Source organism: Peromyscus californicus, unplaced genomic scaffold, assembly GCF_007827085.1.
Source record: "Peromyscus californicus insignis strain IS unplaced genomic scaffold, ASM782708v3 Scaffold_4__1_contigs__length_199733344, whole genome shotgun sequence".
Taxonomy (NCBI): Eukaryota; Metazoa; Chordata; class Mammalia; order Rodentia; family Cricetidae; genus Peromyscus; species Peromyscus californicus.
In genome coordinates, this window is record NW_026294562.1 from 50,621,227 (window position 1) to 50,638,517 (window position 17,291).

Consider the following 17,291-nt stretch of genomic DNA (forward strand, 5'->3'; position numbering starts at 1 on the left):
TTGTGGGTGGGTAGGGCTGTTGGTTGCCTCCCTCCTTTGGAAGCTTGCATGGTGCCTTCTGGTGCCATGAAAACTAGGCCTCGGGGAGGGGACATTCAGGTCAGTTCCACATTACAGACAAGCGTAGTCTTCACCCCACATCAAAGAAACTTTGCAACAGACTGAGACCACTACAGAAAACCACAATGACTCAAAAGTACAGGCTTGTAGAGCACAGTATTAGTGGAAAAAATATACAAACCAAAACCACACATAAGGCTCAGGGAACACTGTGGAAGAGGGGCAGAGAGATTATAAGAGCCACAAAATCAAGGAGTTTTCTGTGAGATTGTGTCTTGTAATAACATCAGAATATGTATCCAAAAAGTCTTACCAACATGACTGCCCAAACATCAACTGAATGAGGATGACACCAGTTGACATGCCAGACTGGATGAGGAAAAGCCCATGATCCTTCAACCCTACACAAAGACTACAGGCAACTGAGGAAAGCTGGGAGTGGGAGGTCTTTGCCAGAGAAGGGCATACCAAATGGTTGTCTAGTGACAAATAGTTAGTCAGGAAAGCATATACATACAAATAACATTATAAAGACTGAACAGGTTATATTTAGAAATATATGTGTATTTATTCACAATTAGTGAAAAAAGAAACCATGAATTTGAAGGAGAGCAAGGAGGGTATATGGAAGAGATTGGAGGGAGGAAAGGGAAGGGAGACATGTTGTAGTTGTATTAATCTAAAAAAGTCAAAAATCTAAGTTCACTGGCACCCAGATTTAATATTTTCCACTTTCTAGAATCATAAATGAAATTGTGTTGTTTAAATCCCCCAACCTCAGGCACATGGTTATGACAGCCCAAACATACTAACACAAACCTTTTATATTTCTTCTTAGATGGTAGAAAGAGCAAGGGTATTTTAAAAAAATCATCTGACCTCATAAATCAAATACCATTTTGTCTCTGACAGAAAAATCCCTGGTAGTCAAAAAGGGAACACTATAGAGAGAGAGGCTGTATGGACATACTGATAAGCCAATGAATAGGAATTAGAGAGTGTAAGTCAGAAGACACATCCAGTGGGAACTCCCTAGTGCCTGCCCTTGTGGGTTCTACAAAAATGTTTGCAATCTTTATTTTAAAATTGTCTATACATCTTGAGATGCTGCATCATTACTACTTGAAGGTAATGAGGATTCAGTACAGTGCCAACACGGGGGAAGAGATGTCCGTAAAAGCCAAGACAACAGCCCAGGACAACTCAGCAAAACAGGAACCCCAGTTGCTTTCTCCCTCTCGTGTCTCCTTGTTACTCCCCAAGATAGCTGAAAATATTGGGAGAAATAATGGATTTTTCACTGTCCTTCATGGGATAAGGTCTAGAGTCGATGCTTATAATTTAAATAGCAAATGACACCCAGAAGACTTGCAGGCCCCCAGGCAGAGGACACCTGTCACTGTCCTGCTCTCTGTGGTTGGGTATGGGTCTTTGGAAGGAGAGCATTTTTCAATATAAAGACAAGATATTTCAAAGCAAAGAAAAATAAGTTCCATCTACAGTATGATATAAGTGAAAGGACTTGGGAGCCTTTCTTACAACCACCCAGAAAGGGAATCGGAGAAACAGCCTTGAACTCGGTCTGACCACTTGCATCATCATAACTTCCCAAGAATAATTGGCAACAAGATAAAATAAAGGTGTGGTAGTTTGAATGTAACTGTACCCCATAAGCTCATAGAGAATGGCACTACTGGGAGGTGTGGCCTTGTTGAAGTAGGTGTAGCCTTGTTGGAGGAAGTGTGTCACTGTGGGGGCAGGCTTTGAGGTCCCTTTTGCTCAGTGTGACAGATAGACCATTTCCTGTTGCCCACAAGATTAGGACTCTCAGCTCCTTCTCCAGCACCACGTCTGCCTGCATGCCACCATGCTCCCTGCCATGATGATAATGGACTGACTTCTAAAACTGTAAGCCAGCCACCTCACCTTGGTCATGGTGTCTCTTCACAGCAATAGAAACCCTAACTATGACAAAAGGTTTGATTTGGGGGAACATTAAGGCCTAAAAGATAGTATCCAATCATTCGTAAACCACTTTAAGATTAGAGGGCCTCCCAGCTAAGACTCCTGGCAGTAGTGGATGCAGAGCCTAGACTGGCCACCCCCTATGATCGGATTGGTGACTACTCCAGTTGTCATCAGAGAGTCTTCACCCAGTGACTGATAGAGGCAGATTCTGAGACCCAAACCTTGGGCCAAGCTTGGGGAGTCCTGATGATGAGAGGGAAGAGGGATTGTAGGAGCCAGAAGGGTCAGAGACATCACAGGAAAACCCACAGAAATGACTAGCCTGGCTCATGGGAACCCAAAGAGTCTGAACCAACAAACCGGGAGCCTGCATGGGACTGACTTGGGCCCTCTGCATATACATGACAGTTGTATAGCATGGTCTATTTGTGGGACTCCTGGCAATGGGAGCAGGGACTGTCTCTAGTGCTTTGGTTGGCTCTTGGGAACCTATTCCTCATATTGAATTGCCTTGCCCAGCCTGCATTGCATATAGGGGGAGGTGCTTGGTCTTACAGCACCTGGATATGTCATGCTTTGTTGATGCCCATGGGAGGCCTGCCCCTTTCTGAGAGAGGGGTGGATTGAGGGAGGGTAGAGGGGAGGGGAGGAGGGAGTGGGAGAAGAGGAGGTTGTGGTGGGATGTAAAATAAATAGGTTAATTAATTTTAAAAAAAGATTAGAGGGCCTCTCATGAAAAGATGAGGTTTTGTAATATCAGGAAATAAGATACGTAAGAATATAGGAAGCTATTTAAGGCTATGATCCGCTATGCCATCCATGTGTGAACACACCTGAGATGTCTATTAGCAAGCAACTGCCTACAATGGAGAAATACAAGACAATAACATTTGTAGTAACTCAGTGTGGTACTGCCAAGGTTCTTATGGTTAAGCTCAGCTGATAAAGAAATAGCCAAAATGAACTATGGAAGTAAAGTGAGACAACATATTTGACCGTCATGGTCAGAACAGAAATAATATGAGAAGTAATGCTGCCTGATAGTATTTTCTTATTATTACTAAAATTTATTTACATACCAAGAACATAATTCGCTCAAAATAGCCTTATTATATAGTCATTACTCCAAATAAGACATGTCATGTTTCAATAAATATATAAACTAATATGAACGCAGAAGTTAGTAACTTTATCTCGACCCTAAAACTAGTAAATAAACTTACTTGAGAATGAGACATAGAACTGGTCATTGGATGCATGCATGAAATTCTCAAAGAAAAAACAATTTAACTATTTTTTAAAAGGCTTAGGATTAATTCTAGATTTTTATGCTCCAACGATTGAATTCTGTGGTGCATCATGAGTAGATGCTTGGATAAATTAAAACATAATAAACAAGTTATTTCCCCACTTATCAAGCAGTTATAAGAATGTTACCATGCTTGGGAGAAAAACAGAGAAACTTGAAAAGGCCTACAGCAAAGCTAAAATATGGGCAATGAAGTTCATACAGTCCATTACAACTGGGCCGTTACATTGGCCCAAAGATTACTTAACTCAAATGAATCAAATACCTGATGATTTTCATGAAGGATAACCATCAGCAGGAATCCACATTCACTTAAGTTGAATGTGAGAAAGGTCCACTCAAAATAAAGAAACTGTGCTATATGGATGTAACTGACTAGTAAGATGCAGGTCTTGACAAAAAAATTCAATGAAGGAAGGTATGAGATTAATAGAATAACAGAGCATGACAACACACACATACACACACACGTATATGTATATGTGTATGTGTATGTGTATGTATATGTATATGTATATATCCCACAGTGGGGCATCTCTGTAACTGTACTCATAACTGTAGTTAAGAGTACTCTTACAGGGGATCCACATTGGGAAGCTCAAAATTGCCTCTTGCTCCAACTCCAGGAAATGTAATGACTTCTTCTGACCTCCATAGGTGCCTCCATAAGTGGCATACACACACACACACACACACACACACACACACACACACACACACACACACACACACACGCACACGCACGCACACACCTTAAAAAAATAAACAAATTCTTTTTTTTGCTCATTTATGTCCTTGCAGTTTGACATGCCAGATCCACTAATGAAGTAGTCCATTTCTACTTATTACTTGAGTCTAAACTGCCTACAGAATTTAGGCTAATGAATGGGACACTAGCAAATGACTCAGAAGAAGTCTGAAGGGCAATATTGTCCTGAAAAAAAAAGTCTCCGACTATCCGATGCATGACTGATGCCATCCTCACTCATTTAACCCTGCACAATCTACGAGTGGACCACAGATATGTGAGAAAACTTGGCGAGGATTAATAGAACAGTGCCAGCAGTGTAAGTGGCAGAGGGTCCACAAAATAAAATTGTAGTTCTTTGAAGCCACTGTGCTTTGGGGTGGTTTATAACATAAAGCTACTAAAACGAGGTTGCAAAAAGTATCTTTTAAGTGACAGGTAACATGTATAAGGTGTGTGCCTGAAAGGTTTTGTCCTCTCTACATCTGAAATAGAAAAACTGGAAATTTGAGAACTAAAAGATTTCACAGGTTAATATATATATGGAATTTGTAAAAACAGAAGGCTATGTGACTTGCCCAAGGACACAGTGTCTTCTGACCAAATCAAGACCACTAGTCAGCTTCTGCAATCCAATACACAGATGTGGGCACTTTAACTCCTGTCTTTGGGCTCTTGACCATTCCTGAGATTCTATGACTCTGTGACTTTATGGTTCTATAATTCTAAGCCAAAGCACAACAATGCCAGCACTCTAGCTAGCCTCAGTCCAGGAGGGAAACATGGTCTAAACTGGAGTGCCAGCCAGCTCCTTTTCTTCCACCTGAAAAGACCAACCGTACCATCATGGATTCAAACAATATGCACAGTCCTGTGTTCCTGGTGCTTCCTCCAGAGGTGACCAGTCAAGAATACCAAGCAACAGGACTTACAGCCACAGCCTATGACTCCCAAAAACGAGTGCAGAAAATCCTTATTAGAAAATTGAAGATCTTAGGGGTAAGTAAAATGTGTCCCTGTGTATATTCTACACCGGGTGGAGGGGGCAGGGGGAGTGAGAAAGTATCTGGTGGCACACATTCTCCAATAGGAATAAACTCCGGCTTTCATTTCCACTCAATTCAGGAAGTGTGGGTTGGACTTCTATATAAATTATGCACAAGATTCTGTGAACAGGAAAATACAAGATGAATAAATTCAATGTTCCTGGACTCTTAATAACCAAAGCCTCCAAACTAACCATCTTTTAGGTTTTTCTAGTCAATTTCAGAGAGAAAAAGGAAAAATGGCAATCAAGAAGTTAAGCTAGATTTTCTATCTTAGCATACTGCAACATGTAATTTATATCTTCTCAAACAAAGCTCAGAACCCACAGCTTTATATAACATGCACATTATAGGCTTATTTATGCATATAAGTATAAAGATTTTCAGAATAGCCTCTTTTTATTTTTTAAATTAAAAATATAAGTACATCATCTCCCTCCAACCTAATTTATGCTCCCTCCCTCATTGTTCTCTCTGAAAACTGTGGTCTCTTTTTATTTGTTATTGTTACATATATGTATAATACACAAATATATAAATACAACCTACTGATTCTGATAGTGTTGCTGACCACTTGTACTTGGATAATCAATTCACAGAGGTGGGGGGACGCTTATCCTTAGAAAAGACTAATTCTCCCGTTCTCAGAAGTCCTTAGTTGCCTGTAGTTCTTTGTCTAGAGGTAGGGTCCTGGCAAACATTCATTTCTCCATCAATCAACTCATTCATGCTACAAATACTAATTTTATTTACCAAACCTTTCTTAAGACAATGGGCAGGTGAGAGGTAGTCAGGTATATTTGAGGTTGCAATGTCACCAATATCTTTGAGAATATGCTGTCCTTTGAACTCCAGCCTCCCATAATGGAAAATAGAAAATAATCTTTTTCTGAAAAAAAAACAGAAATAAGAAAGACCATCCTGTGGCATGTGGAAGACCACTAGTGCACTTCTGCTTCAGCATCTCTTCAAATACAATGGAGTCCAGTCTCGAATGAAATAGTTTATACTACTTTAACAGAAATGGAACTAGGTGCGAGCAACTATGTTAGCTTCTGTACTCACAGAAACAAATACAAGCTAGTTATTCCTCACTGAGGTAAAGAAAGGTGTCATTCGAACACAATAATAGCATGAAAATATTGAGAATGATATTTCAATGGAGCATTTAGTAAGAGCATCAATGGTGATAATGAGAGTGGGAGCCCCAGAGCTGGAACAGTCATCGCCAATGAATAGGGGATGAGCACATTTCACAATGAAGTGGACATTGAACCCAGACTCTGATTAAATGATGGAAGTTCAACAAATATACATGAAGAGGGGAAACAGAAGCACGCTAGCATCGGGAGGGGTGGTAGAGGAGAGCTGGGAGGGGTCAATCTAGGCCTAAAAGATTTAAGAAGACTAAAAATAAAAAGAATTAATCTGTCTGATAAATTAGTCATAATATACCCATACAGCAGAACAGTGTTCTGTGGTACAAGAAATAAGCTAACAAGCCAAGAGGAAGCATAAAGAATCTCATTTTCATGTTGTTAAGTGAAAGAAGCCAACGAGTGCTTTGGGTGATGATAGACAATGGAGGACTCTCTCTCTCTACAAATCCACCAACATGTGGAAAAAACATAAAATTATTAAATAAGCACCCCAATGTTTCCTACAGCAGGAAAATGGGATCAAAATTAAATATGTGTGTTTTTGTAATTCCTCTGTCAGATTGCTAGTTTATATTTTACTTGTATTTGTTTGTTTATTGTGCATATATGGTCACATGCATGCCACAGCATATGTGTGGAGGTCAGAGGAAAACTTTCAGGAGTCCCCTCTCTCCTTCCACCACACACGTTCCAGGGATCAAACTCAGATTGTCCGGCTTGGTGTCAGGCACCTTTACCTGCTGAGCCATCTTGCTGGCTGAAGTATGCATGATTTCACAAGACGAGATATTAGGAAAGTTAGCTACTTTGGGATTGTTGCAATCAGGGAACTTGAAAAGGACAGGAGACCTGATGGCCCCAGGCCTAAAAGGATGACAGCACCAACAACAGAGACAAAGAAGTCAGAAAATCAAGCTTAGAGGGGTAAAGCGAACCCGTATTCTAGGACATATGGAATATGAGTCGGTAGTGGGACATTCAAGAGGGATAATCATCCAGATGTGATATGCATACCATACCTCTTAGGATTCAGCCACCAAATGTTGGTACTGCAGCAAAAGAGCTCACCCAGACTGAGGAAGTACAGCAAAAAGACGACAGAGGACATAACCCCTGGGTCATACACCTTCTGTTCTTCTTGTCATTCTCGCCAGGCTTCTTTAGCACCCCTGGGCCCCTGCCTAGCATTCACAGTACGTCCAGGATGTGCCTTACAAGCATAGCGCAGGGAGAATGAAGAACAACCCATGAGGAAACCTCCAGGCCTGGGGATGCAGCCCTGCTTCAGAAGGCTCAAAGGATTACTCACCTCCAAGAGGATTTTCCTGAGCGTCCCCTTGAGGCCAAACTGGTTCAGTAATTTAAAGTCGACATTCACATGTATGTGCTGAAAAACTGGGGGTTTTAGTAAGAAGAGAGTGGGGCCTGAGAGCTTCCTCTCATAGCACCAGCTGACCTTGAGCTTGGGAGCAGTGGGGTAGACTCATTTTCCTCTTAGTAATTATCAGATGGACGGATTAAGAAAACACCAAGGACTATTGAAGAGGGACATCCATTATCCTTCCCTAGACTATAAAGAGGGTAACTGCCAAATCCTGGAAGTAAAGATGTAAGCAGAATGGGCTCCCCCGCTGCGCCTCTTCTGAGCTGACTTTCCCCTCTATTGCAGACCGTCCAGATCCTGTTTGGAATCATGAACTTTTCGTTTGGAGCTGTTTTCCTTTTCACCTTGGTAAACCCATACCCAAGGTTTCCTTTTATATTTCTCTCAGGATATCCATTTTGGGGCTCTGCTTTGGTGAGTTTAGTGCGTTTAGTTCAATTTAAAGGCATGTCAACCAGGCAATGTGTTAGTGAATGAATTCTTAGTTATGAAACAAGATAGGTTTGGGTATATGATTCTGTAGAAAATGCCACAAAGACATTAACCCCATTGCGATTACTTCTATCCTCCACTGACTCTCCAGAACTGGTGGTAGCCCGTCTTTGGGTCTTGAAATTTGGAGGGACTATTCATTTGGATTTTATGATTGTTTATTGGTCCATCAATTTGTCCAAAATTACTTGCTACACATGATAAACTGTATTCACAGAGCAAGACAATGAGGACCCAAATTTTAGTACAGTGGTTATCCTCCAACGGACATTCAGTCTAATAAGAAAGAAACCGTGCCAAGAGATCAGCACACTTCTTATACCTATGTGATGCTGCTTCTGATGCTGATATTCTAGTGGTTTGCTCTGCAGATAGTAAAGAAGCAGGGACAGGGACAGCTCCTGCATGTGCCTTCTGAGCCACAAAGAGAAACTTATTTAATCACATGTAGTCCTCATTGACTTTGCACCTGCTTAGCATCAGAGACTGGGTAGGGTGTGGGATTCAGTAGAAGGCAGTCCCTGGTCACAAGTCCTCATACCATAGGGTATGACAAGTATTTGGCAGAGGACACAAAAGCTGCTTCTAGAGGAAAGGCATCTAAGTGTAAAGGAAACTGTGCTGAGTCATTTCCAGCTGGTCTAGGGCTTAAGGATGAGGGGTTGTTTAATTAGGTGAAAAGTATATACAAAAGATGGGAACAGAGGGTGTCTGGGTATAAAGGGAGGGAGGTTTCATTATCTGTTTGATGGTCTAGGAGAGCATCCACTACTAATGGGGCTGAAAGAAGAGGCTAAAAATTTAAACATAGCTGCGTTGAACTCAGATTTTAAGTTTCTACTGGACAATGAGGCTGCCATATTTGACCCACCTCCACAAAAATGAGTGTGTGTGATATCTTCCTGCCTTCCTTTCTTTCTTCCTTTTTCTTTCTTTCTTTCTTTCTTTCTTTCTTTCTTTCTTTCTTTCTTTCTTTCTTTCTTTTCTTTCTTTTTCCTTCCCTCTTTCCTTTCTTTTCTTTCTTTCCTTTCTTTCTTCCTTTCTCCAGTCTGTTGGCTGAAGTTATACCTAGTGTTCCCATACAACAGAACACACAGATTGTACTATAATGACTCTATAACATTAGTATTCATAAACTGATGACACTGGTATCATTTGGTAGCTGAGTCATGGTTATCAATAACAGGAGAATGGATGAGGAAATAAAAGTCCAGTAAGGTAGAAACATCCTCTTCTTCAAACAGGTGGCCAAGACTAAAGCAGATCTAGCCTTTTTGTTCTCTGTTCTGTGAACAGCCATGTGAGGTGGCTCACCCTCCTCACTCCCTTGGGGTTTCTGTGACCTTAGGAGGGAGGCATAGGGAAGAAGTGGGCAGAGACCTGACTGAGAAACCCTCTGCATCAGCTTCCTCTGTCCATCATTAAAATATTTATACTTTATTTATTTGTTTGTGTAGTTCATTAACTCTGGAGCCTTTCTGATTGCACTGAAAAGAAAAACTACGGACACTCTGGTGAGTTCTATTTCTACCTTAAAAAATTATAATGGCTAAGTAACTGCCTGGCTTTGGAAATCATCATAGAATCAGAAACCATTAGTCATCAAGAGACTTTTCCAGGTTATCATGTTTGAGTCTCATATTCTACATGAAGACACTGAGGCACAGAACAGTTCAATGACTCGTCCATGGTCTCTGGTCGTTAATGCAGATTGGGTCTCAGTAATTCAGTCATTCATTCTTTTCATAAGTAGTTTTGGTGCCTACTGCACACCAGATGCTTTACCAGGAAAAGCACAATGTGGACAACCCAATTAAACCATAAACGGACTCCAGAGGTAAAGAATACGTTGCTGATCTATATAAATTTGTAGGTGTAGGATATTCTATCTCAAAGAAACAAAGACATTAGATAGTAATTAATAAGTCAGTAAGTTATTTGGATCAAAAACACTGGAAAATTTTGTAATTTTAAAATGTGCTTACTTTTATTTATCAGGTATGTGTATTGGGGGGGGGGGGGCATGTCCATGCCACAGTGTACCTGTGGAAGTCACAGGGTACCTGTGGAAGTCACAGTGTACCTGTGGAAGTCACAGGGTACCTGTGGAAGTCAGAAAACGGCTATTAGGAGCTGGTTCTCTCCTTCCACGGTGTGGGTCCAGGGATGGAACTCAGGTTATCGGGTGGCAAGTACCTTTATCTGCTGAGTCCTCTCACCAGCCCTAAAAGTTTGTAATTTTAAGAAGATGGAAAAGTGACAGAGAAATGCAGTGTTTGGTTAAATACGGTTTTTAAATGAACATTTAAACAAGCCATAGCTCCCTCTATTTAAATGGAAGTTAACCCAGGCCCAGAATGTGAGAGACAGAGAGGTTATCAAAGGCTGGTTGACTTCTCCATTCACTGCGGGTGAATGCCTAAAGGTGTATTATGAGTGGTAAATGTTTTAAATGATCACATGGTGGCTTCTTGGTGTTGTGACTAATCCAGCTCTCCAGTACTCACCCACCCCACACTGCTCTGTCTGTGGTACGAGGTAGGCCTGAGTCTTGTGTTATGTTCTGATTCTATTGCAGATAAAAATGAGCCAGGTGATGAATTTACTTAGTGCCCTGGGAGCAGCAGCTGGAATCATTCTCCTCATATTTGGTTTCCTTCTAGATAAAGAATTCATCTGTGGCTATTCTCCAGATGCTATTCAATGTGGTCCTATTACTGTTCTATTCCTTGTAAGTACCCTGTGCCATTTATAAAGTGAGAAGCAGATGGTTTAAACAAAAAAATTAGCACCCAGTCAGCACCATCCAGATAATATTATGGGCACCTGTGTATTTCCTTTTGCTCAAAACATCCAAGAGTCCACTATACTAGACCAACATTATGTCAGGCATTGTGGAGTAGAACAATAAACAGTCAACAACTTATAAAAGGTATAAAACATGCAAGTAAAATAAGGATAATAAAAATAGAAAGTGACACCAAAAGATAGAGGCATAGTGGTATGCTTGTGGTTCAAAGTTCCCAATATATATTATAATTGTGTCTTTGGTTTTAATATTTAGATTATATTTCTGATAAACTATGGTAAACTGAAAATAGACATTTCTACTCTGTCCAAACTACTGCAGTAATGGTGTAAAATAACGTAAAAAGGTATGAGTGAATCTATATAGAAATAAAATGATAATCAAGTAGGCATATTAAAGACTGCTAACATGGCTAACTTCATTATAGAGTGCATGCTTAGTCAAGATGAGGCAATAGTTTGGATCCCAATGCCCCCCAAAAATTGCTGAAGAAGTTCAAAACTACCTGAGAGAATGGAGCTCAGGTAAAAGAAAGCTGTTCTAAGATAGTGTGTGGTGTGATTAGGTGCAATAGGACCCCCAAAATCAGGGGAGGGTAGCAGAAAAGAGGGAACTTGTCCTGGTCATGCTGAGCAGAACTTTTCAAATCATCCCTTTTCTGAAAATGAAGTACTATATATAAAACAAACAAAACAAAACTCACTCAAAGATATTTAAAAACCTTAGAAGTCTGCTATTCATAAACTAGAAGTTTGTAAAAGAAAAGTTTAGGACTTGGAATTTCTAAAGAGAATGTTAAAGAACACAAAAACTGCTTACATGTCACAGCTGTGTGTCAGTGTTGGCCTTCTGCAATATAATTATGAGAGAGACATGAAGGCCATTGTCCACTCAAGGTAGATCTACAGTGACCTAGGCCCTTAACAGGCTTCTTAGCCTTCAGGTAAGGATAAGACAAAGTGTCATGCACTAAAGTGGTACAGAGGACTGGCTGAATAAGGTGAATACAGAAAAAAGGTACTCAAATTGTAGCCACAAACCAAATTTCTGACTTCTTCCCACTCCTCAGCCCTGTCCCCACACCCTGAAATTTTAACCTTCAGTAGACACCAACGATATGATCCAAGAATGCTCACAACTTGAACATTTGCTAATGCTAAAGGATATATGGGGATAAATGACCAATAGCTTCTAGAAGCCCTATAACTTTTCCAACTCAAACTGAAAACATGTATAAAAAGAAATGACTCTGTGAATAACAGCTAATACAAACAAGATAGACCATGCTCCTTTGCCAATAATCCAATCCAATCTATCATTGTTCTTTGTGAATTTCAGCAAGAGAATATACATACATATAATATTGTATATAACATATTTTATATCTTTATAACATATAGATATGTTCATTTATGTGTGTGTGTGTGTGTGTGTGTGTGTGTGTATTCAGAGAAGATGTATACTGAAGCATCAGTGGATAACATCTCACTAAAACCACCACCCACTGTCACCTGTACACCTCATGTAGTCTCAAACAGTAGTCCTTACGAAATTCCAGAGTAGATGTTCTATAAGACACGACAGCTCATAGGCAGCTCAAACTCCTTGGGATTGGCAACTACATCTTTTCCATTCAAGACTACTGGAGCAAAATCACCCTCCTTCAAAGTGCCAGTTACCAATAATTGTGGCTTTCTTATCTTCCTATTTTTTCCATGCTAGTTCAAGGTTCAAAATAACTAGTAGACAACCTTACTAACATGACATCACTGTGACAGTGTCTGGCTATTCTGTAAGGCTGAAATTAACCAGGCCCAAACACTAAAAACCCATGAAGATAACTACAGACCAATATTTCTTATAAATATCCCCATGTTGAATCTAGTGATATGTACACAGGGTCCCCAACTACAACCAGGTATCCTGTATCCTAAGAATGAAATGTATGTTTAAGTAAATCTATGTATTTACTATACTATATCGACAAAACACATGATGAAACTCACATGATATTTGAGTGGACAGAGGAAAGAAAACATTGACTAAATTCATCATTAAATGACAAAAACACTCAACAAGCCATGAATAGAGGAGGAACTCTTCAATTTGATTAAGTCCATCTGTAAAATTCTTCAACTTGCTTTCTCTCTGTCAAAAGTCTGGTAATTTATTAATTGATGTATTCAGCATCCACCAGGATTTAATCAGAAGCTCCCAGGCTGCAGTCAAGGATTAATGAGGAAGTAGGATGGCAAGCAGAGACATAATGAAAAGATGCATCATCATCTGAGATGGCACAGTAAGGAGACAGCATTCATTTACATAAAAGGCACATTCAGCTTTCAGCCCAGTATCTACCTCCACTGCAACTAAGTCACCTCTATATAAACATGTGTTACAAGAACACTGCTGCAGCTTTGTTCAGAGTAAAACAAAAAAGAAAAAACACAGAAAAAAGAAGGAAATGTATCAGCTCCTGTCACAGAAGAGTAAAGTATTGAAATGCTTTACACCATGACATTAGATTAAAAACTAGGTGGCCTTAAATTGTTATTCAACCTATCATAAAGATACACTTGACAAATATAGCATAGAATAGACTGTTAATCATACGAGCCTTTGCAATGGCCATAGAAGGATCCATTCTTGGAAGAGGGCAGGCTTCAACCAGCTCTGTGCCAGGGTCCAGCCTGTGGACTCCGGGCCAGGTGTGTATGGCTGTGTGTACTCTTAGCTAGCATGGTACAATCTACTTTTAAAGTCTTCTGAGTGGTGCTTCTAGCCTAGCTTTCTCTCCATGTCTCTTTTTCCATGTGTTACTTTTTTCTGGGGTAGTAGTTTTCTCTTTCCCCCTCTTTTTCTTGCCTTTTCTATTTTTGTCTCTACCATTTTCCTACATCTTGGCTTTATTCTATCTTTGTCCTTCAAGAGACCACTTTTCTGATATGCATTGCTCTGTGAATGCTGTGTCTATAAAATGGAGAATGTCCTGAATATAATTTAGCAAATATTCTGTTTAATTTTCTTTAAGACAATAATGTTATCCTATGCTATTCTGGTATAGCTTATATTCCCATTATCCTTCACTAATTTGAGAAGTAATGGTTTATTATGTGGTAATGGCTACTTCATTGTGATCAGAAAACCAATCACTGTCCTAACATCATGACTCCATTGTTTCTTTCTGTTGCAGGGGATTTTGGCTATGTTGATGATCTTCAGCATTGCTGAACTGTTCATTTCCCTCTTTTCCTCATTTTTGGGATACACCAAAAACTAATTTGCAGAAGGCTGTTGTTGAATAGCACTGTGCAAGTAAAGATGCAATGTGAGACAGCTTAGAGGCCAGTACTGCTTGTGATAAAGAGCCAACACAAATACATATTTAAAATTCGTAATTATTTGAAGCAAAAGGGGCTGGGAGCGACTCAAGGGGGATCATTTTGGCTGATGAAACCCATCCTGCATCCTGGTAATGCCACTTCCTCTCCCAACAGAATGATTACCTCGGTGTAATCACCCTTCTTGTTCTTTGGGGCATGGCCACTCTATAAGTAAAGAGAGGAACCAAAGCTCAAACTCAGGTGACCTCGTCATCTGACTGGAAGTCTACACATGAAAGTTTCCTGATGAGTCCCCTAAGAGACGCCACACAAGGGCTCCCGCTCCATGAAGCAAGAAGATGAACTGAAAGGAAGAATGGGTCAGTCAGAAACTTTTATCTTGAAGCCACGAGACTGTTAATTGTTATTAGCCAGCTACAAGAGTAGCTACAGCATGCTGGTTAGTTTTTTATTTTTAACTTGACACTAACTAAAGATACCCAGGAAGAGAAATGGCCAATTGAGTAATTACCCAGATAAAGTGACCTGTGGTCATGTTTGGGACACTGTGACACTTGATGTGGCAGGGTCCATGCCACTATGGGTGGTGACATCCCCCAGCAGGTGAGGGGGAGCTGTATAAAAAAGCTGGCAGGGTGATGGGTCAGAGAACAGAGTAAGCCGCACCTCTTCGTGGTTTCTGCTCCAGATTGCTGCTTTGAGTCTCGGACCTGACTTCCCTCAGTGATGGACTGTTATCTGAAAGTATAAGCCAGATATAACCCCTTCCTCCCCTAAATTTCTTTCGGCTATAGTATTGACCATAGCAGCAGAGAAGCAAACTAGGATAAATACTCAAATCAATAATCAATGATGGCAAGTATTGGTGGAGCTACTATGGTACAGAGTTTGTACCAAATGGTATAGCTGCTGCTCCTTTGACCTCACAAAATCCTGAGAAAACTGTTATTATTACATCTAAACAAGGAGGCTGAAGCATGAAAAGGGTAAGATCTGCTCAATGTCACAAAGCTTGCAGTGGTGGGTCCACATCAACATGTAGTCTGGTTCCACAGCCCGAGAGGTCTCACTCCTTATCTGCCGGTATCTGTCTCAAGAGCTCTTGTTGGGTCTCTGAACCCTTTTACACCCTTCAAAATTAAAAGTAATTTAATGTTGACAGAAATAATGCCTTTCCAAAACAACTATATTTTCCAAAGTAATGTGAAGAATAGCACTGGCTTTATTTTCAAAACCCCTAAAGAAACAGTTCACAGACTTGGCTGGCTGCCATTCACATCATCTAAGGAACTTCCAGAATCCCCAGTGCACCATAGGCAAACATATCAATTACATCAGACTATAGTGGAAGCCATGCACTTGATCAGTTTTCTGAGATTTACAGGGATTCCAATGCAGAGAATCCTGGAAGAGGCTGCTGTAAGACAGCATAGTATATATGGGGGTGAGGGGGCAACAAGATATTCTCTATGACCATTCCCTGCAGTCCATCATGCTCTGTAACCTGTGGAATGTACCAGTATCATCTAGTGAAAGAGCCAAATAAGATCTTAATGTGGGTGCTGGAAAGATGGTTCAAGTTAAGAGAATTCTATGCTCTTCCACAGTTTGATTCCCAGTATCCACATTGGACAGAGCACAGCTGCCTGTAACTCCAGTTCTGAGGTCTCTTACACCCTCTTCAGGCTCCCATGGCACCTGCAAGCTTGTGGTGTACATACACCCAGGCAGGCATACACGCATATACAAATAAATAAAATATAAAATGTTTTAAGGTCCTCGTGTTGTTTTGAAAACAAATGACATCATGAGGTTTGCAGGCAGATGGATGGAACTAGAAAATATCCTGAGTGAAGTAACCAAGACTCAGGAAAACAAACATGGTATGTACTCACTCATAAGTGGATACTTGATGTAAAGCAAAGGATTACCAGACTGCAACCCACAGCTCCAGGGAGGCTAGCTAGTAAGGAGGACCCTAGGAAAGACACAGGGATCGCCCAGCAATGGAGAAACAGATGAGATCTACAGGAGCAAACTGAGGGTGAGTGGGGTAATGGAGGGCAAGGGATGGGGGAAAGAGAACTTAGGGGAGCAGGAGGTTCAAGCCGGAACAGGAACAGAGTGGGAGAACAAGGAAAGAGATACCATGATAAATGAAGACACCACAGGAATAGAGAGAAGCAGAGTGCTAGGGAGGTCCCCAGGAATCCACAAAGGACTCCACCATAGACTACTGGCAATGGTCAAGAAGGCGCCTGAACTGACCTACTCTGGTGATCGGATGGCTGAATACCCTGTCATGATAGAACCCTCATCCAGTGACTGATGGGAGCAGATGCAGAGATCCATGGCCAGGTCCCAGGCAGAGCTCCAGGAGTCCAGTCAACAAGAGAGAGGAAGGATTCTATGAGCAACAGATATTGAGACCATGATTGGAAAAAGTACAGAGATAACTAGCCAAACTAGCGGAAACACATGAACTGTGGACCAATAGCTGAGGAGCCCCCATGGTACTGGACTAGGCCCTCTGGATGAGAGACAGTTGTTTAGCTTGAACTGTTTAGGGGGCCCCCAGGCAATGGAATCAGGACCTGTCCCTAGTGCATGAGCCAGCTTTTTTGGAGCCTAGTGCCTATGCTGAGACACTTTGCACAACCTTGGTGCAGAGAGGAGGGGCTTGGACCTGCCTCAACTGAATGTACCAGGGTCTGCTGACTCCCCATGGGAGACCTTGCCTTGGAGGAGGTGGGAATGGGGGTTGGGTTGTGGGGGAAGGCTGGGGGGTGGGAGGAGGGAGGACAGGGGAATCTGAGGTTGATATGTAAAATAAATAGAAAATCTCTTAATAAAATTTAAACAAAGAAATATTTGAATACACATCACAGGACATGATAAAAGAAAGAATCAAAGATGGGAAGAAAAATAAAATTGAGTACCTAAAAGAAAAAATGAACAACTTGATAGAAAA

General features: G+C 40.9%; 1 protein-coding gene across 1 annotated transcript; it reads left to right on the top strand.

Moving 5' to 3' along the window:
• The first annotated feature begins 4,931 nt into the window (after positions 1 to 4,931).
• Positions 4,932 to 14,256, top strand: Ms4a5 (membrane spanning 4-domains A5). Its single transcript, XM_052760088.1, has 5 exons — positions 4,932 to 5,084; positions 7,961 to 8,089; positions 9,625 to 9,681; positions 10,746 to 10,898; positions 14,170 to 14,256. Exons 1-5 carry the CDS (start codon positions 4,932 to 4,934, stop codon positions 14,254 to 14,256), a joined length of 579 nt encoding a protein of 192 aa, XP_052616048.1.
• Positions 14,257 to 17,291: the final 3,035 nt, after the last annotated feature.

Coding starts and splice junctions, on each gene's coding strand:
- Ms4a5 (XM_052760088.1), top strand. CDS start 4,932: ATGGATTCAAACAATATGCACAGTCCTGTGTTCCTGGTGCTTCCTCCA. Junction 8,090..9,624: donor CATTTTGGGGCTCTGCTTTG/GTGAGTTTAGTG, acceptor TTGTTTGTGTAG/TTCATTAACTCTGGAGCCTT. Junction 10,899..14,169: donor CTATTACTGTTCTATTCCTT/GTAAGTACCCTG, acceptor TTTCTGTTGCAG/GGGATTTTGGCTATGTTGAT.